Source organism: Leptosomus discolor, chromosome 2, assembly GCF_034619465.1.
Source record: "Leptosomus discolor isolate bLepDis1 chromosome 2, bLepDis1.hap2, whole genome shotgun sequence".
NCBI lineage: Eukaryota > Metazoa > Chordata > Aves > Leptosomiformes > Leptosomidae > Leptosomus > Leptosomus discolor.
In genome coordinates this window covers 23,379,503-23,407,164 of record NC_141392.1, presented here as the reverse complement: position 1 = coordinate 23,407,164, position 27,662 = coordinate 23,379,503, and the positions used below count along the sequence as shown (strand labels likewise).

At 45.2% G+C, this 27,662-nt stretch overlaps 1 protein-coding gene across 1 annotated transcript in view; it reads left to right on the top strand.

The window, feature by feature from the left end:
- SLC24A3 (solute carrier family 24 member 3) overlaps positions 1 to 26,864 on the top strand; it is a 59,364-nt gene extending 32,500 nt beyond the window's left edge. The window contains exons 5-14 of the mRNA XM_086460753.1: positions 1,263 to 1,288; positions 2,967 to 3,020; positions 4,564 to 4,709; positions 7,304 to 7,464; positions 8,046 to 8,322; positions 9,905 to 10,071; positions 11,839 to 11,953; positions 12,447 to 12,559; positions 25,627 to 25,692; positions 26,715 to 26,864. Coding sequence (XP_086316879.1) covers positions 1,263 to 1,288; positions 2,967 to 3,020; positions 4,564 to 4,709; positions 7,304 to 7,464; positions 8,046 to 8,322; positions 9,905 to 10,071; positions 11,839 to 11,953; positions 12,447 to 12,559; positions 25,627 to 25,692; positions 26,715 to 26,864 — 1,275 coding nt within the window. The remainder of the gene's footprint in view (positions 1 to 1,262; positions 1,289 to 2,966; positions 3,021 to 4,563; positions 4,710 to 7,303; positions 7,465 to 8,045; positions 8,323 to 9,904; positions 10,072 to 11,838; positions 11,954 to 12,446; positions 12,560 to 25,626; positions 25,693 to 26,714) is intronic.
- The last annotated feature ends 798 nt before the right edge of the window (positions 26,865 to 27,662 follow it).

Genomic DNA, 27,662 nt, shown 5'->3' with positions numbered 1-27,662 from the left:
ACAACATTTCTGGTCAGATTTTCTTCCAGTAACCAATGTCACTCTGCTTAGTGCTGGCTGGCACACAATTGCAGCTGTTCGCAGGCTGTATGGCGGAAGGGAAGGGTTTCGCTGTGCTTCCAGAGGCTCCTTCCCTTTCCCGCCCTTTTCCCTGGTGCGCGGCCATGGATGTGGTCATGGATGTGGTCCCTCGCGCACACAGGGCATTTCGCCCACCTCTCCTCGCACGGCGCGGGGCCGAACGCAGGCAAAGGTGCTCGGGAAGGACGGAGAGGGAAGCAGGCCCCTTTCCGAGGCCGGCGGGGCAGAGCGGCTGCCCCTTGCTGTGTGCCGCCCCGGCGGCAGCCCGCCAGCGAGGCGGCCCCGCGCTGCCATGGCGGGTCGGCCATGTTGTTGGGCCGGTCGTGGCCGGCCCCCTGTCCCGCCGTCCCGCTGGCTGCGGCAGCCGTGGCGGTGGGTCGCGGCCCGAGCGAGAGCAGCGCTCCGCGGGTGCCCATCTGAGGTGGAGGGAGAAGCGGAGACGCGGGTGCGGCCAGCCCCCGCCGCTGCCGGCGCGGCCCGGGGAAGGGCCCGGCCGCGGAGCGCTGCAGCCACCTGCCGGCCGCCGCTCCAGGGTGGGCGGCAGAGACCCTTCCCCACTCCGGTGTAGCCTTGTTTCTTCCCCAAGATGCAGCGTCTTACGCAGGAAGAGATGTTTTTCTCTCCTGAGGAGGTTTGCGCAGCGTTGCCGTGAAGGCTTCAGGCGTGCTAGGTGATTGTCTCAGCGGTTCAAGTCAGCGGGCATGGTTGGTGACCACGTAGATCTTAAGGAAATAATGCCCTGGGCCTGGCTTTTGGCTGACAAAACGCCGCAGCAGCTGTGGAGCTGGCTGTAATTGTGCATACTGATGGCCCGGTCAGCACCCAAGAACAGGTTGGGGAAGAGGCTGTGTCTCTGATGAGAGCAGCCACGCGGTTCAGAGGCAGGTGCGGCCTGTTTTCCCTGTCGCCACTTCTGCTTCACTGCGGCAATAGCCCTGGTTACGGAAGGGTCCCGTGGTGTTTGGGAAGGAATACCTGCCTGCCTCTCCTCCATGAGAAGAAGTAGAGGTTGAAAAGTTCAAAGGCTGGACAGGAGAACAGTGCCAAAACAGACCAGCACTTGATCCCTTTGCCCTGAGCCCTGGGTTGTTCTGCCCGCTCTGTCCCCTGCTCAGGTGATGAGCTGTTTTCAGCTGTAATTTCATGCATAACATGCCTATTTTTAAACCTTTTCTCCACAGTTTATTTATGACGAAAAAGTTTCCTGGTAAGTGAATCCCTTTTAATTTTTTCTAGTTGTACCACAAAAGCTGCAATAAGTAGGCTGCATCAGTAGAGGAGGAGAAAGCTAGAAAGTTCTGTGGTGCAATTCAGGCAGTAGTTTCCTGCTGCGTGAGAAACCTCAGCACAAGATGAGCTAGAATAACTCCTTTTCTGAGCCAGAGAGGAAAGCCTAGGAGAGTGTCACTCAGACTGTTTCCCGACACAGCGGCAGAGTGTCACTCAGACTGTTTCCCGACACAGCGGCAGCAGTCAGTGCTCTCTGCCCACCCTGCAGCAGCCTGAGGATGGCAATGTGCTCAACAGAGGCAGAGACTGCTGCTTGGGTGCCACTGTGCCCACATTCCCAGGGATGTGAGCCACCTGGGAATGGAAGGGGCCACCCAAGCAGTCATGAGTAAGTGTGTTCCAGTATTTGGACTTTCATTAATTTAAAAAACAAAAGCTCCTAAGGTAATATTAAAGAGTGAATGACTAGTTTGCAAAAATAAAAGAAATATATATATATATATATATGTTAATATCCCCATTAATGTGCTTAAGTGTGCTGCAATAGGTATAGTAGTCTAGGAGGGCTTCAAACACTTTTAAAAGTGTACTTTCTGCTGTTTTGCTTTCATGGCTTTGTTTTCAGCACCTCTCAGGGCTTCTAGAGTGACAGTGGTAGCTTTGATTTCACTCACAGCCAGTATTATTTAGATTACAAGCACTAGGGGGAGTCAGGCTTTTTGGGTTGCATGTTTTCTTAAACTTGTTCTCACTGGGGGATTTATGTTTAATTTCAGAGAAGGATTTCTGAAACACAGAGTTTTGCAATGGCTTATTTTTCTTTGTTTTGTTTTGTTTTTTTAACTAAAATTGACTCGGGGCCCAATTGTATTTGACTGTGCCCTTCAACTAAAACATATCAATGCGGAAGCTGGATGTTGAACTGCCAGAAGTAGGGAATGAGATATTGATATGATTAGTGCAATGTCTCAAAATCCTTAAAGAGAAAATGGCCCATGAGTTTTAGTATATAGCAGTCTGATAATGGATGATTTCCACAAGGACTAGCAGTTTGCCATAGGAAGCTATGCAGAATACATCATTCTGGTCAATGAAAAAGATTACCTAGAGACAAGTTCTATAAGTCATACTCTATCTTGTTTTCATACAAATTTTATTTGTTTGACACAGAAACAGCAGAGAAAAATACTGACAATATCTTATCAGCATTAGCGAAAGAGCAGCTGCCCCTCGTTCGGGTTGTCTCAGCACACTCGATGTGCTTTAGCATGCTCAAAAAAGCCCAGTGACCTGCTTTGCACCCATGCAGGCAGAGCAGGACGACTGCTCTCCTCCCTGTGCCACAGCCCCCACAGGTATCGTCCTTACAGAAGTGTCGGTGTTCCTTGGGTGTGCAATTTGTTCACTGAACTTTGGGTTTAGTCTCTTCTTAGCTGGTGGGTTGATCACCGAGTAAAACCAGAGCAGAGGTCAAGAAAACAAAGGAGGCGTCACTCATGGGTGTGTGAGACATTTCTATATGCATCCCCTTTTCTAGAGGTGTGTTAAGACAGCCCGAGAGGGTCAAGTCGTTCAGCAGGTTCGTGGCATGACAGATGGGGGAACTCGGGAGCTGACTGCCGTGCCCTGCTCTGATGTGTCGCTCTTGTTTTCAGGTGGGAGTCCTTAGTCTTAGTGCTGATGTATATCATCTACATCGTTATAATGAAGTAAGTCAAATGCGCCCTCGGCTTGTTTAGATTGTAAGGCTTCCTGCTCCAGTGCTTTCCCAGAGGTTGCGAAGGTAATTAAAGAGCCACAGGCTGCGGGCAGGGTTTCCATTGCATCACCCAGCTTGCATGCCAGCAGCACCTCCAAGAGCAGAGGTTAAAGCACCTTGCCCTGTCATGTGCTTATCTGTAATTTATCCTGATGAGGCAGGGAGGGGCTGCTTATCCCCATAGTACAGATCTGAGGATCAGACATCTAAAGGTGGATGATGCTTTACAGATCTCACCCTGTGTGACCCGACCAAGGCTAATGCAGCAAGTCTGTGGCAGAGCAGAGAACTGAATCTGTCCCTGAGTCCCACCAAAGCAGCCTCCTCTGACTTCACTTTGACATCCCTACTGAGAAATAAACACTTGGGAGATTCCAGTCTACTTTTTATGGGTGCAAAACTCCACAGCAATTTGTTCTTGCTTGCTTGGAGACCCATGATAAAACTACAGCACAGTGAACGTTGATTTTCTGAGCATCTGACCTGTGTAACTTCTTTCACGCAACTTCATGCTAGCAAAGCTAGTCTGTTCTGCTGTTTGGTTCCCCTCCTCCTGCCTTGTTTTTAAAAGCCAGTGGAAAGGAAACCCAGATTTAAACTGGAACATTCAACAAAACCTACCAGCTGCCGAGCACACCAGTGCTCTTGTCTCAACAAGTAAGAGTAGAGATTTGTTTTGAAATGATGAATAGAGTAAATATTGTGAGAGCAATTCTCAGTGAGAACAGCAAAACACTCAGGCTGGGTTGAAGGGAACACGAGTCAGAATTAATCTCACGTCTAATAATTAGAAACTTTAACATGGAGGGTAGCTTCACCCTTGCAACAATTAACTGACCTGCAAGGGAGAGAGTTGTAATGTCTGAATCTAGAATGGTTGGGTTTTTTTTTCTGAAAGCAATGCTGTAGTGTCAACAGATGTTTCAAACCTGTGTGGATGTAGCTGGGGAGGTTGTCGGCATGGTTAGGGACCTCAGCCGGGTGTTCACAGTGGTCTACCCTTGCCTTTGAGTATCATGGTGAGATCCTCAGCTCGTGTTTGTGTCAGCTCCTGGCTACTCTAAATAGAATAAAAAGCAAAGATTTTGTTTGTTTGTTTTCCCCCAAAGTTGAGATGGAGCTTAGCATATGGTCTCGTGTTTCTGTGGTGGGTCTTCACAGGTAAAACAACACTCATGCTCAGGTGTGATAATGTGATAAAAAATAAATTTGGATGATAACAAGAAATCATTATTTGGCGTACAGAATATATATAAGCATACATGTCATTCAAGGTTTGTGTCTTGTATCTTTCATAGCCTTCTGGGTACGGAGAGGTTGTGTTGTATACAATTTAGTTAGAGCTCTGGCATACTGTGGCTGGATTTCCGTAAAACCAAAGGGATTTTCATCCCTCCCTTAGTTGGATCGCACAGGATATGAGTCAAGAAGACTGTCAAGAAATCCACATAGAAGAAGCAAAGGTACATCTAGAGTTTGTTTCATTTGTGCAGGTACAATGCAACCATACATCACTGCTTCGAAAGGAAGACAAAAAACTCTGCAAATATGGTGAACGGTTTAGCAAATAACACAGAAATGGACGATAACAGCAACTGCGATGCCACAGTGGTATTACTAAAGAAAGGTAACTGTTCCAGTAAGTCACCCTGCTTGCTTGCATCATTCTGAATGTTTACAAGTTTGTCCGCTAGTCATGCAGTGTGGACTGCTTCTGTCTTATCAGCCATGAAATGGGCGGGAGGTGGCCCTTTTGTAACGGCTCCTGCGCCTGGGGGCACGATGTGGTGACCCTACCCATCCTTTGCCACTGGAGGCAGCTCAGGCCTCCCCTGGGTGATTCTTGCTGCTGGACAAGTGCCTGGCTGAGAGGACTCCTCCAGCTTCAAGCCTGACTTGCCCAGGGGCTACTTATTTAGACTGTTACAGCCATGCCATTGTAAGCCCTCCTGTAGGCACTGTTATTCTGCACTGAAGATGTCCGTTTACAGGTAGATTTAACTCCATTCCAAAGCGACATAAACTGAGCAGGGGAAAAGGCCCTACTTACGCTAGCATACGCTTTCCCCGCGGTGAAGAGAGTTTGGGGACTCTATGTTGGTCTAGGTAACGTGCCCTTGCTGCACATGCTGATTTGAACATGCGCAACTTTTCCATGTAAATGATCTTTAAGTGGATTCCACTTCAGCTGAAATATGCTCCTGTTTGACTTGATTGTATTTCTTCAGCTTAGAAAAAAATTCACCCACTCCATAGCTGAGCAGCAGTAGCTCGATGTGTACATTTGCAAGCATGCACTCAACTGTATTTACAGAGAATATCTTTTTTATCTTTGCAACAGTCAACAAGCATGTGCAGTAACTGCTTGGGATTTATATGCGGCTATCCTCAGGAATAACGCCCCCCCCCCCCCCCCCCCCCCCCCGTCAGTCACTGGTTTAACTTGAGAAGGAGCTCTATCTTGTCTAAAGCAGTCCTGGTCTCTACAGATGGGCTGTCCTTTTTGTTTCACTGGACTAAAAAAAACGTAATAAAAGTAGGTCTCTTTTCCTGCAAACAGTGATTGAAAGACTTAGTCTGTGTACAGTAAGGAACTAAAGATGGAATGTAGAGGGGTTTATTTGCTGACATCGAAGTCTTCAAGTCTACCAGAGGCCAGCTATTGTGTTACTGCCCTATTGCTGAGGGAGGGCTTTTGAGACTGCTGTGCACTCTGATTTGGGGAAGCTGCTTTTATGGGAACAGCTATGTGTAGCTCTCGACAGCGAAACTGTGCTGGCAAGATGACTACACTCTGCACCAGTAAAGCTAGACTGATAAAACTCAGTAAGCATAAACTCCAGCATTAGTCATCTAGGTTTACCTGATGGCCTCAGGGTTACGCACAAATGAGGCAGTTCTGATTGTGGGATTTGGTTTAAATCTCCCCAGAATGCATCTTTGCATGACAGTGCTAAGCTGCTGGTAATTTTTTGTTTTGGATGCTTGTGGTTACTCAAACGGGCTGAGGAAGGAAGATGAAAGGATTGCTTCATTTTCTTGCAGATTGTTCCTGTCTTTACTTGGCAGTGGGCCACCAGAGGCCCAGACAGGCGAGTGGCGCTGCGGTGCACCCCAGCCAGTAGCATGGGGTCGCAAACAGCACCTATTGCAACAGGCTGCCTGAGGGTTTCAGACATGACTTTGTTTTCTGAACAGAGGACCAAAAAGAATCAAACTGAAGTATTTCTGTGTTTGGGGCAGTTCCCCCAAGTGCCGTGCAGGAAATGCCAATATGGAAATAGTCACAAGGAGAAGCTGTCTGGCTGTTTTGATTTGTTTTGAATATGGGTGACCCCACTTATCTACTCCAATCCATGGAAACCTTCTCAGTCAGAAAAAAAAGTGACACTAAGGCTGAAGAGATACTCTTCTGTAAGACTAACAGTGATAAATAGTGGTGCCATGAAACATATGCCAGTGTTCAGCACTGATTTTAATAAACCAAAGGGGAGATGTGTCGGGGAAGACCTCAGGTTTCCCAGCTGCCGAGTCACAGTCCTGGCCCAAAATTCACAGCCCAGGGTGGCATCTGGGCGCAGAAAGGGTGGACGCTGGCACTGTGCCACCCCAGAGGTAACGGGCAGTGGCACTGTGCCCCTTTTGGTGCACAATTCAGGTAGCTGCCCCATCTCCTTGTTCCTTTACTCCCACACTATGGGTCACGCCCCGTGGACTGGCACATGCACTTGCTGCCAGGTCTGATGGCACTTCCCAGCTGCAAGCCCAGGATGTAGGAACCTGCTTTTCATTTGAACTGGTACCCCACAGGACCACAGTGACAATTTCCTCACCCCCATGTGCAGTTACTGGTGGGTGAGGCCAGTATCCTCACAGAAGTGTGGATTACAACAGTGGAATTAGTTCAGCTTTACTGCAGCACCATTTCTACCTCGGAGGAATAGCAGCTGTGGAAGTGGTGATCTGCCTAATGCACACCTGTGGTGAACTGTGCAGAGCAGACTTACTTCTCTGTAGTGACCATGTTGGTGATTTATTTAAAGACAGAAATGTAGAGCGTATAAAGACAGAAATTAGGGACAGAGGAGGCATGTTTTGAATGGCGGCAGCTGAAAGAATGGTTCTTACAGAGGACTTCTGGAACCCACGGGTTTATTATTCTGAGAGCCATGTAGGACAGAGAGAGAAACTACTGGAAGACGACCTCAATTTCTTTTTGTTCCTTGGCTACAGGAAATTTCCACCGTAAAGCGTCAGTGATCATGGTTGATGAGCTGCTGTCTGCCTACCCACACCAGCTTTCATTTTCCGAGGCTGGGCTCCGGATCATGATAACCAGCCACTTCCCTCCCAAAACACGTCTCTCCATGGCCAGCCGCATGTTAATCAATGAGGTATGTCTTTTATCTTCCCCCCACATCCCCTTCTCCTCCTGAATTTGCCTTTTCCTGTAGTAATGTTTGGGTCAAAAAGGAACTCTTGTGTTTCTTCTGGATCGCTGATAGCATTTTCCCAGATTTTGTCTTTCTGATGCTGACTTGACTAAATCATCCCTTCCTATCCGTCCCCATGGAGATTTTATCAGGTTTCAAGTTGTTACATGGTTATGTTACCTGTAGCCATTGCTCACAGGAGGTGCCCCCTGCGCTGATCTAACATTAATGTCACTTGCAGTTATTTAATGATATGATATTCCATTGAGTCTGCACTTAGTCTGGCACTGGTCTTTGCATACTCCTCGAGTCGGTTTTACAGCCACTGGTTCTTCTCTTACAGAAGTTATGTGTGTGAGATCTATCTAGTCATCTGCAAGCAAGCATCGTGCTATACCTGGTCAAAATTCATCCCTATTGTTTTTAAAGCCAAAAATGTTTAAAGAACTGTACATCTCTCTTTCTGTGTTCCTCCTTTTCTCTTAAAAAAAAAAAAATTTAAAAATCTGTCTTTCAGCAAGAATTTGTGCCTGTATTTACAGAGACAAAGGCTGATCAACAGCAGGACTTACACCAATGGTGAGTCAGAAGTAGCAATCAAAATACCTATCAAGCACGTGGTTGAGAATGGAACAGGCCCCAGCAACTCCGCTGAGCGGGGTGTGAACGGCACACGGCGGGACGAAGACATGGCTGAGGCTGGGAACGAGACAGAGAACGAGAATGAGGATAACGAGAACAATGAAAACGATGAGGAAGAGGAAGATGATGATGACGATGATGACCATGAAGGGCCATACACACCTTTTGACCTACCCAGTAAGAAGCTCCTGGGTTTATGTTGTTCCAGAAAGCAAAACTCAGTTTGGGTATGCCAGAAAGCATAGCAGTATGTGTTGAGGTAGAAGTGTCTCAGAGCTCCCATCAGCCTGCACCTCACAGTGTAGTTTTTGGTCACAGGTAAAAGGGGACAGGAACTGGGAAGCAGCAGGAACTTCTCAGAATGCAGCCTCCTGTGCTTGGACACACCTCGTGCATTGGCCCAGCGCTGCTGTTGCAGTCAGAGGGGAGAGGCAGTAATCTCCACGAGGTGGTTCCTGCCCCCAAAACCTGGGTCACCCTCTGGAGAGACCAATCTCTCTCTGCTGTCTGCAGAGGAAGCTGAGGATGGTGGGGCTGCTGGCAAGGTGCCTGAACACAGGTCAGATGCATCTGCATCTAGGCCTTACCTTTGCTGGGAAATGAGGTGCGCTCTCTTACCTCGGTGGTAAGGTGTAGTGCTAGTGAAGACAAAGGAGTGGCCGTGTACAGCAAGTAAGGAAAATTTCTTTTTTTCCTTCTTTGTGAAGCAGAGACAAAAGAAGGTCGTGGGTGCCTCTGCTTCCTGCTGTTAACTAGGCACAGCCACAGTGTCTTCTCACTCTGGAGGGCTTAGAAAGTCAGAACAACTATGTGACTTACAAAAAAACACATGAGCCCCAAGTTGCTGAGCACTGCATCCCTCTTACCCCATCGAGGCTGTAGTCCCGGGATAACGTATCTGTGCCCTACCCTTGACTCACAGTTGCCACAGCTGGCAGGATCTGCTGTGTTGCACACAAACCAGAATACTGTAGGGACTGGTCCTGCCCTTTACTGTTGAGATAGGTTTTTGGGAACTCCTGTTCAGATCTGCTCACTCGAGCAGCATAGCTGTAGTTCAAGTAAGGGAAAAAACTGAGGCTTGAGGAGCGTGATTTGGATGTCCTGTGGACCATGACACTAGATTCATAGTATGGGAAAGGTTGGTATGGACCTCTGGAGATCTCTGGTTCAAACTCCTGCTCAGAGCAGGTTGCCCCAAACTGCCACCAGTTGAGTTTCGATTATCTGTAAGGATGGAGATCCCACAGTCTTTTTGGGTACCCGTTCCAGTGTTTGACCACCCTTACAGTAGGGAAAACAAAAAAAGAAAACGCACAACTTATGGTAGCATCTATTCTGCATTTCCCTTACTGCAAGTTGACTCCATTGTCTCTTACAATTTCCTTGTGCATTTCTGTGAAGGGCCTGGCTCCATCTTTTCTGTATGCTTCCGTTAGGTGGTTGAAGATGGATCAGATCTTTTCTAGGACTTGTTTTTTATGTGGTACCTGTAAGAAGTTGACCCAGGGAGGGTAGCAGGTGTGCTCTGACCTGTTACTTAACAAATTCTCAGGGACGTACTTCATACTCCTTCCCTATGCCCATCTCTGCCATCACACCGTGATCTCCTGAGCAAGGAACGTCTTGTCATTATCTGTTTGGGTAGCAGTTAGGCTGAGGTGTCCCTGACATCTTGCTTGTTAATATTAACAAAATAATAACATTCTGGACTAAAGCAGACTAGAATTGTGATTGTTCCTCTTTCTTTGTTTTACAGCTGGCAAGATAGAAATCTTAAAGTGGCTCTTCACATGGCCACTGAGTTTTGTCCTGTACTTCACCGTGCCCAACTGTAACAAACCCCACTTGGAAAAATGGTTCATGGTTACCTTTGCTTCTTCTACTCTCTGGATTGCAGCTTTCTCCTACATGATGGTGTGGATGGTACGTACCACCTAAAGCAGAAACCACAGCCCAAGAGAGGCAACAGAAGTGGGTTTTGTCAGCTTAGAAAAATGTGTAGAAAGTTCTACATACTTGCACTTTTAGATGGGAAACCTTAAGTCCGCTTCCATTTCTATTAAACCTGTCCATGCTTAGAGACAATCGGGGGCCAGCAGACATGGCCTTTGAACTTGGTTCAGGACTGGAATTTCACCCAGATTTTTTAACGTGGGAAAAAATTACACTTGCACTAGTTTAACACCTCCTTGTTGTGCAGGGCAGCGTAAAGAGGCTCTGATGCTAGTAAGAATCCAGCCTCAATAGCTTTTCCTTTTCTTGGAGCAAGCAAGCTTGAGAGACAGAGTTGTGAATGATAACACTTTGAACTCAGCATGAACAAAAGCATGACATAGCCAAGTTCTTGCACAACTACTTTAATCAATAGGAACTTAATTCTGCCTCATTATCCTCAGGGTAGAAGGAGATAAATAAAAATGAACACAAGGAAATCCAAGCATAGTTGGCCTGTTCACAGGAGAGTTTTGCCCACTGGCTGGGTCATTGAGCGTATTAGCTTGCTGGAGGCCTCGTTACATGATATGTGATGGTGAAAAGTGTAAGTTGTCCTCCTTAGGATTACAGTAATGCTGCAGCATGGATTGCATTTCTTTTGGGGCAGTCTGTACTCGTAAGCAGAATAAGACAATGATGGGGCATTGGCATCAGGAGAGGGTCTAACAAGGGAAGCCTGGTTTTGGACTGCTGCACTTGCGATGGAGTGCACTGCGTGGGACCTGAAGAGCATGGAGATATCTCACTAAAGCACTGGCCACTGCTTCCCTGCTGGGGAGGAGGAGACAACAAAAAAATCTTCACTGCCTTCACAATTCATTCTTGTACTAAATGCAAAAATGAATGCCAGGCTTTTCCCTGCGAACTAATCAAAGCAATTACAGAAGAGAGGGGGTTCTTTTGGTTTTTTTTTCAGTAACCCATGTTACCTTGAACAGGAAATAGAAAGTTACTTGTTTTCTTCTGCTTTTCATCTGCGAGAATGAGGTGTTTTTCAAGAAAAAAAGCTATCCCAGCTTTCCATAGCTGAAATACCAGAGCCTACAGGGTCACTGTGCTGCTTCTAACATATGGTTCGCATTTCTTGGAGTATGCTGCAGAGAGTTCAGAAGAGCAATTAAATGTGGCCAAGGAAATAAGTCATCATTAGACAAAGGCATCCAAAATTTTAAAATATTAATCAATTTGAAGAGCACTAATTTATCATAGACTGCATAGGAAAAGAAAGAGGAAATTAAAGGTATCTTCTCTCTGCCAATAGGAATTGTTTGCAAGCACTTGGGAATATGTCCCTGCATATAGCTTTTTCATGGTATAATGAACAATGGGGTTGTTTTAGTGTCTGTTTAGCTGTTATTTGTGTATAATAATGTCTACAAACTTCAGCAAAGATCAGGAGACTGTTACACAAGGTAGTGGACCACCGTATAGTCTCTTTTCCAGGTTAGTGTCAGGAAAATTGTGGATGAAAGGTGTGAAGCAGCTAACGAAACAGGGTACATAGGAGGTGAGTGCTGTCCTTTGCCAGGTGGTGAATACACAAAAAAACAACCCTGTCATTGCTTCTCTTTAAAGAAAGTGTGAGTTTGCACTGAGCAATAAATTCTTGTCTTGCAGCATCTTGCAGAATTGGGCCAAGCTGGAGTCTGGTTGTAGTTCTTGTAAACAGCTTGACAGTTTATTTCCTCTCCTTAGGTAACAATCATTGGCTACACACTGGGAATTCCAGACGTGATCATGGGCATCACTTTCTTGGCAGCTGGAACCAGTGTGCCGGACTGCATGGCAAGCCTTATCGTAGCAAGGCAAGGTAGGTTCATCACAGAGATGTCATACTGCTATGGAAGTGTTTCCTTGTGTCCTCTTCCTCTTCAGGTAACACAGTTGTGTCCTGAATGTGAAAACATAACGGAACCCTTTTCCTGAGGCTGAAATTTAAAACAAGAACAAAGAAGGAAATTAATTATGCTGCTATTGCAAAGCAGCTAACAGGTTCTTAATGACAGTATGGAATGAGTTTTGGCACTATTGTCCCACTGCTGTCCCCACAGCAGCAGAGGGTTAGTTGAGGGAAGGTCTCAGATGATCCTAGAAGGTGGATTCAGCCTCTTCAACGCTGCTGGCCTTGTATGATGGGGAGGGCAAAGGGGAAAGGGAAGGGATGGAGTGAGGGAGATCTCCCTTAACTATTTGCCTTAATATGCGGAAATTGTCTGGATTAGCTCAGATCAATGTATTTCTGTTTAAAAGTTGAAAGGCTTTTCTGAGGCATGTCTGATTGTACATGATTTTTGTTCCCACAGGCATGGGGGATATGGCTGTGTCCAACTCCATCGGCAGCAATGTTTTCGATATTTTAATTGGCCTAGGACTCCCGTGGGCTTTGCAGACCCTAGCAGTGAATTATGGATCATACGTAAGTCCTACATTTGTCCACGTGATTCTTATTGATTTCATTGTTTGTTTGTTTGTTTACAAAACATATCTATTTAGAAAAAAAATAAAGTTCAAAGTTCTGTGGGTTGGATTTGAAGAAACAAATAGTTTCGCTCTGTTAAAATTTGGGAGAAGTAGCAACTAATTGTCAGTGGACATTCCCCATCCTTTGGAGGACAAATACTTCCATTTCCTCCTTAAAGGCAGCAGTCTGTGCTGAAATAAGCTAATACACTAGAGTATACTGTATTTTCATGCACTTGAATATATTCCAAATAAGGAGAATCATCCTGTTTTTAAAAAGCCAGAGTGGATAAACACATAGTTGGAAAGTAAAGGATAGAGCAGACCTGTAGGGATTTTGGTAAGAGAAATTGTAGTGTTACTAAACCATTAACACACTGCAAGGTGAGGCTGTTAAATAACTGGGTATTTCAGAGCATGACCATCATCAGGAAACACTGCAGAGCTTTCCTGTTTGAGAAAAACTGCCCAACACCAATGAAACTATCCTTTACTTCCCAAATGATAAAAGAGCCACCATCTGCCCCCAAAGTTGTTGCAAGCTCCTTTCTGAGAAGGAAGAGCAGGAGATGCCATGAAGTCCTAGAGGGGAGTCACTTTTGCTGTTAGCTGGACACCACTCAGACAACAGCACAGGACAGAGGAAAGATTCTTGATTACAGTCACTGAGTGAATGCCAAGTTAAAAGACTGAAGAATCACAGAATTGTTGAAGTTGACAAGTACCTCTGGAGATTGTCTAGTCCCCAACCCTCTGCTCAAAGCAGGGTCAGCTAGAGCAGCATGCTTAGAACTGTGGCCAGTTTGGTCTTGAATACCTCCAAGGACAGAGGCTGCACAGCTGCTCTCAGCAGCCTGTCCAATATTTGACCACTCTCCCAGTAAAAAAGTGTTCTTATGTTTAAATGGAATTTCTGTATTTAAAGTTGTGTGTGTTGCCTCTTGACTTTTCAATGGATACCACTCAGAAGAGTCTGGCTGCACCTTCTCTGTGCTCTCCCATCAGGTATTTATACACATCAGTAAGATCCCCCTGAATCTTCTCTTCTGCAGGCTGAACAGTCCCAGCTCTTTCAGCTTTTCTTTGTATATGAGTTGCTGCAGTCCCTTAAATCATCTTTGTGGCCCTTCACTGGACTCATTCCAGTATTGAGGAGCCCAGAGCTGGACCAAGCACTCCAGATGTGTCTCACCAGTGATGAGGAGAGAAGGGTCATCTCCCGCTACCTGCTGCTTCTATGATTCTCCTAATGCAGCCCGGGATGCTGTTAGGGCTCCATGCCATAAGGGTGCATTGCGGATTTCAGCTTGGTGTCCACCAGGATCAACCAGTCTTTCTCTGCCAAGCTGCTTTCCAGCCAGTCAGCCCCAGCATGTACTGATACATGGGGTTATTTCTTCCCAGGTGCAGGACTTCTCATTTCCCATTGTTGATGTTCATGAGCTTCCTGCCTGCCCGTTTCTTCAGCCTGTCCAGGTCCCTCTGGATCGCAGCACAACCCCCTGGTGCATCAGCCACCCCTCCCAGTTTTGTATTGGCTGCAAACTTGCTACGAGTGCCCTCTGCCCCATCACCCAGTTCATTAATAAAGGTGTAAGTGTTATTGACCCCTGGGGTAAACTACTGGCCTGGACTGGCCTCCAGCTGGACATGGAGTGCAGCAGTTTGGCCAGTTATCAGTCCACTCCACCATCCACTTAGTCTGTTCTTCCTCTGTCTATGAGGATCTTTGAGAGACAGTCTCAAAAGCCTTCCTAAAGTCAGCATAAACAACATCTGTTGCTCTCCATCATCCAACAAGTCCGCCTCGTCATAGAAGGCTATCAAGCTGGTTAAACATGATTTTCCCTTCATAAATCTATGTCTGCTCACAATCACCTTCTTGTCCTTCGTATGTTTAGAAGTGGTTCCCAGGATTATTTTTTCCATCACCTTCCCAGTCATCAAGGTCAGGCTGACCAGCCTGTAGTTCCTTGGGTCTGCCCTGTCCTTGAATACAGGAGTGACAAAAGGAAGCAATGCTGTAGGAATAAAATCCCTTTCTTTAACAAGTAGCTTATCTGTAGCTCATCTATATTTTTGCAGAAAAGGATGAAAACAAGTGGCTGAACAGAAGCAGACAGGCATAACAATGTCACTACTGTTTTGCACACCCAAAATGTTCATTGTGCAGTGTGATCACATGGTTAGAAAAGGCAGTCTTGGAAACCGGCCTACAATTAGCAAAAAGAGTTTTCTAAGTTTTCACTTGCAGTTCCTGGATTTCTCTCCAAATTCTCAGATAATTGGACTTCAAAGCAAAACAAGCACCCGCTTCATCCCCTCCCCATTATTAGTAATAAATTACTTAAGTATTCCTAAGTTGCTAGAAAAGGCCAGACTTAGCTGAGTCAGGTGTAGTGTGGTTGACAGCATTAAGAGCTGCAAGGTGCTGTTTGTTACTCAGGGAACCCTACTGATGTGCCAGGCACTGAGGTCAGCAGGGGCAGAAGACAAGAAGCTCCTGCTCCCTGAGGTCCGTAGGGCTGAGCCTTGGGCTGCTTGCACAAGCAAGGCCTGCTTACTGTGGGGAGGTTCACAAGCCTAGGCCAACCTGCTTATCTGCTAATTGTGACGGTCAGTTAGAAGCACTAAGTGATTTCTGAGCTAATAGTCACAACTTAGTACTGCTCCTTTGGTATTTGGCAGGATCCAAATTCATCTTTGTGGCATCTCCTCCAAAAGAGGAACTCCTCAAAGCCATCGTGATGCCCCTGTCTTGTGTACAGAGGGAAGGAGAGATTTGTAAAAGACAAAAAGAGCTTGCTTGATCATGATTACTTTTGCATAGCCATCCAAAACCAGGATTGCCTCCCCAGAATGTTTTAATATAAGAGGACTGTGGCAAAGTTAAGCTTTTGCTGAAAATCGAGAGTATATGCATTTTAATAAATAAGCTGTTAAGGCAATAATAGCTTTTGTGGAAGGCAGAAAAAGTAGACTGTGTGATTTGAGAGTTAAGCTTTAGTGCAGAAGAGCCTCCCTGAAGCTCCCCCTAGCCTTATTTTTCTGGAAGTCTAAAGGGCTTTCTCCAGAGTATGGTATTTCTAATATTGTACTCTGTCAGATCCCTGTGTATCTCTTATTCCAGGCTGCCTGACTCTAAATCCCCTGTTACCAGATTTTGATCCCTGTTAATGCTGGTGTAAAGAGTTCTGGCTTGTGACCGTGCAGAAATGGAGAAGAAGATCTGCTCCCTTTTTCTTTCCCTTTGTCTGCCTCTGTGCTGCGGTGTGCACATGCACTTGGCAGCATGCTGTCCTGTGCATTCTGAACTTTGTCAGCCACATGTGGTGAAGTGGCTTCACACACTAAGCAGCCAAGTGGCTGTCCCCAGCCAGAAGGAGATCTGTAGGGTTTCATTCTGAATATGAAGAGCAGCCTCACTGCTAATGGTGCTCTCAGCTGCCTTTGTAGGATGAGCTTGTGTTTGAGCCTTCCTTAGACTCCCTAAGGGCAGGTGGGTGTTTCAAAGCCTGTTTTACAGATGGTGCATTTTGATTTGAGGTAAGCAGAGAGCTTTGGATGAGATGCAGCCTGCAAGCTTGTGGCTGGTTGTGAGGCATCAATATATTAAAAGCATTGTCCTGCAAGGTGCCAGTTACTGCTTAGTTTTGCAATACACCTGGCAGCAACCACAAGAAGCCCCGTGCAGAATCAAGACTTCTTGTTTAAACAAGTTGGGTCTATGAGATAGTGCCTAAGGGGCAAAAATACAGCTTGTGATCTAATAGATAAGACAGGAAAAGAGCAAGAGGAGACCTGTCAAAGAGAGATGAATGGCCTTGCTGGAGGTCATGCAGTAGGTAAGTGGCAGAACTGGAAGCAGACTATGAACCTCTTGAGACACATCCTGGTGCTGGGTTGCTAAATCGCAATCATTTTGATTAAATGCCTCTCCCACTTCTGACTGCCCCTTTCCCAGGCCTGTTGTCGATGGGAGTTTCAGCTTATTATTTATTTAGAAAACAATCTTTTGCTTCTCATGCTGCATCTTGGAAGCATCTGTCACCTGTTTTAGAGAAGGAAGTTCACCTTCTGTTTTCCTACTTTAAATGAAACATTTTCCTGTAGGACGTGGGTACACCACAAGTGGAGACTGCAGGGCAGTCACAGCCCCAGCCTGAACAGGGGAGCTGCAGCCACATGATGCAGTGATGTAGGAAGCTGGCACAGCAGGCAGCACTTTGCATATCCACTGTGTGCTCCGGGGCACTGGTCTCCAATATCATTCACCCTGCCTTGCCTGTGCGTATCTGTTAACCACGACCCAGGTCTGCCTCAGTGTGATCAAGAGTGTGCAATACTGGATTTTTATTCTCTTCCTTCCAGTGCTGACTGGACTTAGTCCAAACCCAAGCCAGCAAATGCTCATGCTTCTCCAGGAAAATGTTAGTGTTGGTGCAGAGAAGAAAAGGTCATTCTCTGCCCTCACCCTTTGCACTTCAACTGAGTTGCCAGTCCCACAGTTCTTGGTTTGGGCCAAGGCCACTAAGGCTTTTCCCAACAAAAGGCAGATCTAGTCAGTATCAAACAGATACTTCAGATCCCCTCGGTTTCTACAATGTCTAGTCTCTTAACCAAACCATATGTTTGTTATTTTAAGAGCCCTTGTTATTTCTGGACACTCACTAATGTCCAGGCCCTAACTCTGCCTTCCTCCGTGCTTCCCACTGGAACATCCATCTCCACTGCTCAAGAGTTCACTTGGCCACCCTCCTGCTGCAGCTCTGGCTTTCTGTTATCAACCATAGCTAATCTAGCATGCCAGCAGGACTTTTGGAGAAAAAGCAGCATCCCTCTGGACCTAGAGAGACATTTGAAAGAGTTCACTTTCTCATCTCTTCCAGCTCTGAGTCGTGGGCACGTTGCTGACTCTGTAATCCTGTAAGCATCCTTCCCCAGTGGCCCAGGCAAATCCAGAGTGGAAGGACATTTGCTCCATGTCTTCCATCCAATTGCTTCCCTCTGGAATCTTTTTTCAGATGTGAAGCTGTAAATTAGACATCAGCCAAGAGTATTTTAGAGAACAGGGATTTTAGCCTAAGGATAAACAGCCAGGTTCATTTGTTCACATCAGCATTTGGAAGTATATTCATATGTCTATCCGTCACTCCTCTGCCTGGTGACTTCAGCCAGTTTCAACAAAATGTGACAATAAGAAGTCTTAGAGACATTACACTCCTTCCATGCAAGCAGGCAGCTAGAGAGAGGAGCAACCCCAGTGCAAGCCTTGTGAGACATGGGAGAATCCAGAGGGAAGCAGACACTTGTCACTGCTTTGCTACTCGCTGACCAGTTTGCTATTCACTTTTAATTCTAAGGCACTATGATGAATCTTGTGACATTAGGACAAAGCTGGCCTTCGTCTCCTCACATCTGTGTATCTGTTCCCTGCCCCATTTTGGCCCAGGTGTCTGCATATCAGACCATCTTAAATCTGCTGAGGGAAGAGGGAGGGTAGGTTCAATGGATCTGTGCAGTCGTTGGGGCAAACGTTTTAAGTTTGAGGATAGCAACAGGGTGCTGACTCTGAGTGTCTGCAGGAGTCCCTGCTTCCCACAGCATCACCCTTCACTTCTGTAGATGTTATTCCTCCTTCTGCTCTGGGGTGCCAGAGTCTTTCCAGCTGTCACATTAGCATTAGCAATGTGATGTGCTGATATCACTGCAGCAGCAGTATGCAGCTTAGCAGGTATTAATGGATTGATTTATTGGCTGATCCCAAAAACCTATGGATGGGCATAGCAGCGCAGGCATGCTGAAGCTACCAGCTAGTCCCTCCAGCTTCCTGGAATAGTTTGCGTGTATTGAGCACATTTACTCCCTGGTTTCATGACAGGGAGACCGGGATGATTATACTGCAGTAGAGCAAAAGTGTCTGGTCCCTTCCAAAGCTCATAACAATACAGGAATTCTCTCCAACCATAACCCCTGCATTTCTTGCTTAATGCCTTGGGTGTCTGTATGCAGCACTTCATGTTGCGTACTCCAGAATGCATGCTCTCTGCAAAGGGAGTTGTGTGATACAGAGCAAACCCAGGGTGCTTTCTTATCAGTCTCAAAAAAGGTCTAAGGAGGAAATTCCATTGAAACATGCAGGAATGCAGTTCATGTTTGAAGTTCCAGTTTGTTGAGACCCCTGTCTCGTGGCAAGACCTGGAGAATGCAGGATTTACACTGAATTTCCACTGCCAGGCAGGGACACTGCAGGAAAAGGATGTTCAAACAGACGAAGGACCTGCAGCTTTTCCAGCCAAGGGACTGGAAACATAGCAGAGTCCTTCTAATATTCCTCAATGAGGTAATTTCTCTCATATTTGGACCCTGGAGCAAAACCAGTTTGGGTTTTGGCAATAGCTCCCTGTTTTCCCTTCAGCAACTGCCAGAAAAGTACTGAAGAATGGAATAACTTTTATTTCCATAGTTTTTCCTCTGCTGTTCAGCTTCAGCCTCAGTCACGGCCTGCAGGAGCTGCATGGAAATAGCTGGAGCTGGTGGCAGCATCTTTCTATTTGCTACACAAGAAGCAAGGAGATAGCCTCTGTTCAAATTCAGACAGTAGATTTTGAACTTGCAAACCTTTCATGTGGGATCAGTCAAAAAGGAGTGTTCTTCTGGCTTGCTTTAGCCACTAGATACAAGCCAAACCTCAAAGGAGAGTTTAGGAATGACGATTTTTCCTCCTTGCAGTATGAGGGAGTGCTTTATCTGCAGGCAGTTCTCTCCTGGGGAAGAAGCATTTCCTATTCTTAATGAACAGAGAACTGAGCTTTTCCTTCTATAATTAAGAAGACTACAGCTGAGGCCCTTTTCCTGCTCTTTGCTAAAAGCTGAAATTATCTCCTCCCTTACTGTGAGTTTTTAATGTTTTGCTAGCCTTGTTTTCTCTGAACTTACACATTGTCACATACCCTGAGAAAACCTATTCCATTGCCTCTTGCAGGAAATGCCACTTGCCTTATGAGAAGGCTGCTTGACCGATTTCTATCCTGACAGATCAAAGACAGAATTTTCTTAAGCTTTTACCAAATTCCAGAATTCTGAGCTCCTGTGCTCACAGTTAGAAGTCACAGTAAGAGATAGGGCAAGCTACAGTGATAATCAGAGAAGTGGGAATAGTTCGTGAGTTAAAACTCTATTTCCAGAGCTGTGGTCTTATGGGAAATTTGTGGAACAGAAGCGGGTAGTCAAATGCCAAAAAAGAAAGGATCCTTTAGGCAAGTGGAGAATTAAAGGAGAGAAACAAGAAGTAAGCAAGCGGTGGCTATTCAGCCTAGTTCGGATTTAACTATCTTGGAACCACTGAACAATACTGTGTAAAACAATTCATGGTTCTCTATGATTACTTTTTGAAATAGATAGGCGGGCGTTAGATCAGAAAATGTTGAAAGGCTACTAGAGCTGGAGAGAGGATTAAAAAAAGCAGCACGCCGACTTGCGTGGCTTTTGTGATTCTAGCCATTCCTGTGGACAGAAGGCTGTGATGTAGACCTGGGCCAAACAGGAGGGGATTGTAGGAAAACCTTTAGCATTGACAGGTAGGATAAAACAGTAGGAAGCTGTTATACCTGCCTGTTTGTTCTGCTGAGCAACCACTGCTGTGCAGCAATTAGTGCAATACTGTGCAGAGTTGCAGCAGCTTAGAGCAAATCTGAACCTGTCTCCTTTGAAACCATATGTTCTCTTTGTTGGCGATAGATGATAGCCGTGTTTGCTAGAATTAAAAGTTCTTGTTTTCATTAATATTTGGGGGTTTCCATGATATTTTCAGAGAACCATTTCTAGAGCTAGGCGTAGGCTAGCCAAGAGCTTTGGTGACAGTCCTCTGGTTACTCTTAGTGCAGGAATTAAATACCTCAGTGCCCAGCAGCAGATTTGATAGAAGGGAATATGTGCTCATACCCCAAACAATGTGTGGCCTATTTGCTCAAGCCTACCTCCCTCAGCTATCATAAATGCGGAGTGCTGTAATGTGACCTGTGCATCAGGGAAGTCACTGCTGGCTGATCTGACACTGGAAACCCCTTATGCCACTAGTGCAAGACTTACTGGAGAACATCTCTCCAAATCCTCAGGTTGCAGCCCCCTCAGATGCTTGGCAGTGAGTTTCATCTGGCTCTGAGGAGACCTTTCTTTGCTGGAGTGAGAATATTTGTCAAAAAACATCCCTCAAAGACCAGACTACCATCACATTTTGGACCTGAACAAACCCAGACAGCTTTCATTCTCTTCTTAATGTGAGCTATAAAGTCTGCAGCAATCTCAAAGCACTGTATTAGTCCAAGAAACCTTTACAGTAAGGAGGTATCTGGGCAACAGGCTTGAACAGGAATTATGTCTACAATGAGGGAGGTTTCTTATAATTGTGAATCAGCTTGCTCTAGGGCTGTCTTAAATAACCCAGAGACACTGGGCACGGTGCCTGAAGGTGTGCCGTTCTCCACATGTGTGAAAGTCTAGTGAGGTCGGGCTTACTGCGTGTGCCAGGAAAGCAATGCATCATACACAGCTGGGCTCCCTGCACACACTGTGCAGAGCTGCTCTGTGCATAAGCAGCAAGCCAAATTAATTGGACTGTTTGTGTGCGCATAGAGTAACTCCACAGCATGTATACTGCAACTCCAGTGCCACTGGAAATACACCCAGCACTCATCCGTGGAATCCACCTCCCAGCCGTCTCAGGGCAAATGTGCTTTGGGGATGGGCTTGTATCAATATCTGTTTGTTCCAGCTGTGTTTCTGTTGTTTTCCATTCGCTTCTCATTGTTTTGTAGCCCTTCTCACCTTTGTCTTTGTCCTCTTCCATCCCTTTTCTACCTGCTCCAGGGCATGGCAGGGAGATGCCATACGTGCATCACCTCCTGAGCCACAATGGAAACACCTGGGATTCTGCACAGCTTTTATAGTGCTTTTTGCTCACCAACAGTTTTTTACCCAAAGAGTTGCACTTTTTCTTCCAGGAAGTCCAGCTGTGATATGTATCCAGTTCAGCCAAATGAGTTTCCTGACAAAATGCATTCCGCAGCTAGGATTTGCTCGCCCAAGGAAACCCCCCTTTGGAAGTTTGGTTTTGATCCTGCTGTCCCATGGCAGAGTGAGGTGTTAGGTGATGACCCTAATAAATGGTCTGATTTCTTATGGAGCAAAAAGCACTGGAAAGTGAAAACACCCTTTCACCCCTCCCAGAAAATCCTTACTTTCTATGGGAACAGTCAAGCTTCATAAAGGAAAGTTCTTGTTATTTAGGTTAATTAATAGCTAATTGCTTTTCTCAACAGTGGGAGCTGAGCTAGATCCCAGGCCAGGAGCATTGCTAGTTAAGCCCAAGTTGAGAACTGTTAACCTAGAGTGAAGCTCAAGTGTTTTAATGCAAAACCACTGTGAGGGAAAATTGGTGCTCACACTGCTGAAGGGGTTGCCACGTTTTACTTTGCCCATGTGGGATCAGCATGACGTGTGTTACTGTTACATTCGTAAAGCTGTCACGAATAATTAGCATTACTTTCTACTTTTGAATAATCCTTAATAGCAACTTTTATTCCCCCGAATGACCTCCAAGGAGGAGCCTTGCAGATAGTCCAAAGAAAGCAGCTCCAAACACCTCTCTTTGGAAGCACTGTCCTCAGCAAATTAGACACAGAGGCCTTTGGAATGGTCTTCTTTCCAAATGTCTGCTGGTTTTATGGAGGCTAATGATGTAACTGAGAAGCAGCATCTGCACTTTAGGTTGAATTCAGACATTTTCCATGCTAAAATAATTCCAGCTGCTTCATTTGCTTCCTTTTCCTGTAGATTCCTTTCCGATTGATATATTTTATAGTGACAGTTTCTACAGATATTGGCAGCGGTCAGACAGAATTCCTGACTGAAATCCAGACAGGAATTTATTGTAAAATTTTATCTCTCTTTCCTAGCCAGCTGCTGCTCATTTTGGGGTAGCACAGAAGATGGCTTTAGATTTGTATTTTAGTTACACAAAGTTAGTTTAGAGGATTTTTTGCGTTTTAGAGTAACTAAAATGGAAATCCAGGTTTGCTGTTGTGTATGGACCATTCAGATTAGTGGAAGCAGGAGAAATGGACAAGTCCATCTCTACAGGGAGCAGTAATGTGTGCACAGAGCTTCCAAATTAGCTTGTCTTGGCTCCTTAGCGTAACAGGAAATACGCTGCAGGGTAGCAAAGAAAAAGGTCTTCTGGGTCGGAACCTGACGTTGTCTCTCGTCCCAAGAGCAGCTCTTGTTTCAGTAAACTTTGAGGTTTGCTTGGGGCTGGTAATAGAAGCTTCAGTGGCCTTAGAGACTTCTTCCATAGCTGCAAAGATACACTTCCTCCTGTCCGCCACTTACAACCTGCAGTTTACATTGACAGTGGGATCATTACATTTTTCACCTTCAGTTATGCAGACAGTCCCAAAATTTGCCTTCACACTCTGAAGCAATCCAACTTCATTGCTTTGGACAGTCAGTCTCGTGAGAATATCATATTTTACATGTAATGGCCACAGGAATATAATGGTCCCACTGTACCTACATACACTTACAGCTTATGTCATAAAGAAACTCTGTAATACCTTTAAGAACAAATGATCATCATGGCTGTAACCTTTTTTATGATGGCAAAAATCAGTAAAGAAGGAAAATGTGCCATTTGTGTAAGCCAGTATGTTAACATACATGAAGATAACAGCAAATCTCAGGCAGCAACAGAGCTCTGCAAATTGATGGGACACTTCTCAGTACAAGTGCTATAACAATTCCAGTGTATAGCAGCTGTGCAAGACCTATTCATGCTTGTTATGGTTTATTAGAAGTACAGCAATGCGTCATCATGCTGAATCTTGAGCATGTACAGGAGGAAACAGGAATCCTTCCAGGGCTGTCTTTTTGCAGCATGCTTCACCTTGTCTCCAACTTGGATTTGCATAGAGGATCCTGGGTGTATGGAGTTCATTGCAGGCTCAGGTTTGCAAAATGTCAGAACCCATAACCCTTTCGTTGACTCCAGAAGTCAGACTCTCCCCTCAGTTGTCCTTGGGGAATGAAGCTAAATCATTACTCTGGATTTGGGAGCAATATTTAGGTGAGAAGTTTTTCCCGACTGTGATGCAAAATGATACAAGTGCCTCAGCAGTCTTGCATTCATGAAATTGTAGTGCTGCTTATCATCAAATCAGCAATACCCACTGCTCTTGCAGATGGGCTTCTTTATAGTCTAGCTGGAAGGATGTGAGCACTGAGAAGTGGTCAGTGATACACTATGTACCATTGTTTTTTGTGTTGACAGTTGAGAAAATAATAACATAGCACAGAAGTTTAGTTTGAATTGTTTATTGGACTAAAAACAGCTTAAAAACCAAGAAATAAATCCAGCTGTTAGAAAAAAACGTGTTGTTTGAGGTGGATGAACTTTCATTCTGGGAACTGTTTTCTTGTCTGTAGATCATTTGCAGGAATGGACTAATGCTTTTGTTTTTCCTTGTATACAAATGTAGAACACGCTGAGCAATTAAGAATTGATACCAGTCCATTTAAGGAAGATCACTGTATTTACTTTTGCTGTTTGACCTCAGCAGCAGAGTGGCGTGGCTGAAAATATACCTGCGCTGCACAAAATCAAAGTCTACTAGACAAACAAAAGAAATGTCGTTTTCTAAAGCATCCTTGAAAAATACTTGTACATAATTTCTTGCTAAGATCGGTCTCTACCAGGAAACTTACATAGTCGGTTACTACTTTAAATAGTAATCAGTTGAAACTCGACTTCAAATAGGGTTTCACCACACAGAGCGTGCAGGCAGGAATACAGCGGGCAACGTTACCTTGTAGTGGCTTTAAGATAATAATTGATATTTGGCAGTCTAAAGATTTACAATTCAGTCACCTGTGGCACCCACCCTGCAGCTTCCAGCTGCCCTGTTGCTTCCTTGTAGAAGCTGACCTTCCCTAGGAGGAATTCTGCACACAGTAGTCCCTGCAGAAATGCCTTGAGAGACTCCATGTGACTGCTCCCTTGATGATACTGCAGGTGGTACTGTTGGAGAAGATCATATAAAAACACCTAAAGGGGCAATGATTAAGCTCCCCAAGAGAACAATGGGAAACTGTGGAGAAGCGTGATCCTAGCTGAGGAACAGGACTGGAGAGGTGACATTACTCCCTGTAGCCTCCTGTGTAGATTTAGGTTTATGTCATGTGAAATCATGTTTTTAAATTTTTTTAGGGCTTAAAGATGCAGGTGGGTGCCTTTGGTTAGAATCCAAAGCCTCTGAAAATGGCAATTAAATAGCTCCACAGCTTTGAGGACCTGTATCTCAGTTCTCCATTTGCACAGTGGATGTAATTGTGGCTCTGCCATGGAGACAGCTACGTCAGAGCCTGTGATGCGCCTGGTACCTTAGTGACAATATCTCTGCACAGCCCTGCAGGCAATAAGTTGTCTCTGCCTTATTCGCCTCGGTGCTGAATGGTGTTCAGCCTGTGCTAGTGTGCCACGATGCGTTGATATCAATGATTTTCGGCAGCTGAGGTTCAGGCTGTGAGACTCGTTTCCTTCACTGAGATGAGTAAGAGTAGGGAAAAAAATTATGTGTTTGTGTCCTTGTTTATTTTCCCCCACTGTGAAGCATTAGTTGGTGACTGAACGCAAAATTCCCTTTCCCCTATTTGTTCTTACAGGACTCATATAGGAGTTAATCGCCAAAAAGAAAACGTCATGCTATAACAGTATAAGGGATGAAAGCCCTGGCAGGGGCAGAACAGTTTGAAATGCTTTCAGGTCCTAAGGACGTACTCTAATAATACTCCTTCTTTGGCAATAGGGAGTAGGCAAAATAATCCGTGATGTAATGGCCTGACTTGTCATTTACAGCTTGCAAGCTAGTGTTTAGCATCTCAGCAGTTTAGGATTACAGAATTATCAGCAGAGAAAAATATTGTTGCTTGAAATTGTGACGTGGTTTTATAAACTTCCTTCTTTTACAGATTCGGTTAAACAGCAGAGGACTTATCTATTCTGTTGGTCTCCTGCTGGCATCTGTTTTTGTCACAGTATGTATATAGTCTTTTGTTCTTCATTTCCAAAAGGGTGGTTTTTATAGACACTTTTGTTACCTGTTCCTTTCTCACCTCCAGCTGTAATAGTGGTTGCAAAGTCTGTTGTTAAGGGGTAGAAATGGCCACTCCTATTGTGAACTTCCCAAGACCTTAATCTGGCACTTTGCAGAAGCTATTGCTATCACAAGATGGCTCTCATATTTCTATGTTTTTCATGGGAGGAGCCCACGAGATCCATTAGTAATCATTAGCTAGAGTTGAAGCAGATCCCTTGATGTATGACAAGATCGATTCTCCTGTTGGACAGGTAGACCAAATGCTGTATGGTTTCCTTTGGCCCTCTGTAGGAGCCTTCTGAAATACAACACAGACCAGAACAAATAGTGCCTGGACATGACAATGTTTCTATTGAAATCAGTGCCTCGCGTTCCCTGGCCTGTCTAAGTCCAGCATAGCAGACTAGAAATGATAGAGAAGAGGATTTATGTGACATCTTCCAAATCTTGAGACCAGCTGCTATAGGGAGTTGTCCTGTGCATTGCACACCAGCACAATTCCCACGTAGACAAGACTTTAATCTTTTAAGAAGTTTGTGTGGGAGCAAACTGAGCAAAGTCAAGCACAGCTTTAGACTCTGTGGCTCTAGCTCGAGATGCAGAGGGGCACATGAAGCATTTTGAGTGAAGAAAACGCAATCTGGCCTTTGAAAACGTTTCTGATTTAATTAAATGGGGTTGTTCTTGCCAAAATGAAATCTATTGCAGAAACATCAGGCCCTTGGGCCAGGACTCGAGGTGATGTAAGTCAGGGTGGCTTCAATGACTGCGAGGGGCTACTCTGATTTACTTCAGCTGGGGTCTTCGGCTCACTTGTTGCAGTACTTGCATTGTGATTGCTTCCAGGGGTCCACGATCAGTAAGGGGACAGTCATCTTCCTGCTCCTGTAATTGAGAAGGGGATTTACCACTTTATTCGAAATGTTCCTGCTGTGGTGGCTTACTCTGTGTTTATTGTAGGTTTTTGGCGTCCACCTGAACAAATGGAAACTGGATAAGAAGCTAGGGTGTGTGTGCCTTTCCCTTTACGGCATCTTCCTGTGTTTCTCCATCATGACAGAATTCAATGTTTTCACTTTTGTGAACTTGCCAATGTGCAGAGATCACTAATGCAGGTGGCAGACTGTCGGGAAGAACTTCCTTCTTACCTGTGCAATACAAACCACGGCTGGCATCTCCTGAATGCGGTGCACCTCCAAGTCGTGACGTATATCCTGTTCACTGTTCATAGGACCCGTGGCCCCATCTAGGTCTGCCCTCTCCCTGAGCCCCCACCACCTGGAAAAATCCTGCATCGATGTGAAGATTATTTTTATCAACATTCATGTGATTTCCTAGCTCAGTTTTTGAACAGTGAGACTGGGACTCTAGATGAACTGGCTGCTAACTGGCGTCGAGCCAGGCAAAACTGGTCTGCTACAATTCCTTCTTTTTTTAAGTTATTTGATGGAAGACTAATCTAATTTATGACTTAAGACTATTACTACAATGCAGAAGAGGGTACATCGTACAGGGGCTGATTTTCAAGGAGAATCATGGGAATTTGGGGGGTTTGGGGTTTTTTTTTAGTTTTTTTTTAGTCTTGTTTTTGATTTTGAGGGGGGGGTTGCTGTTTTTATTTTAATTGCCAGAGATCAATGTCCTCTCTTGCTTCTCCTTCTGAGCGCTGGATCTCCTGTAACGATCCAAAGGTCACAGAGCAGTGTAATATGGGAATACAATTCAAGGTACTTGGCTTATGAAGGGATTTACTGCGTATTAAAAGAAGATTGCCAAGGCAACAGACAATGACTTTTTACCATAAATAATGAATCTTGTTCAGGTATGATGAGGCATGCAAGATAAACATGGATTCAAAGCGTAAACACTGCTACTATTTTACTACTAATGTTGGAGTTTTATTACTAG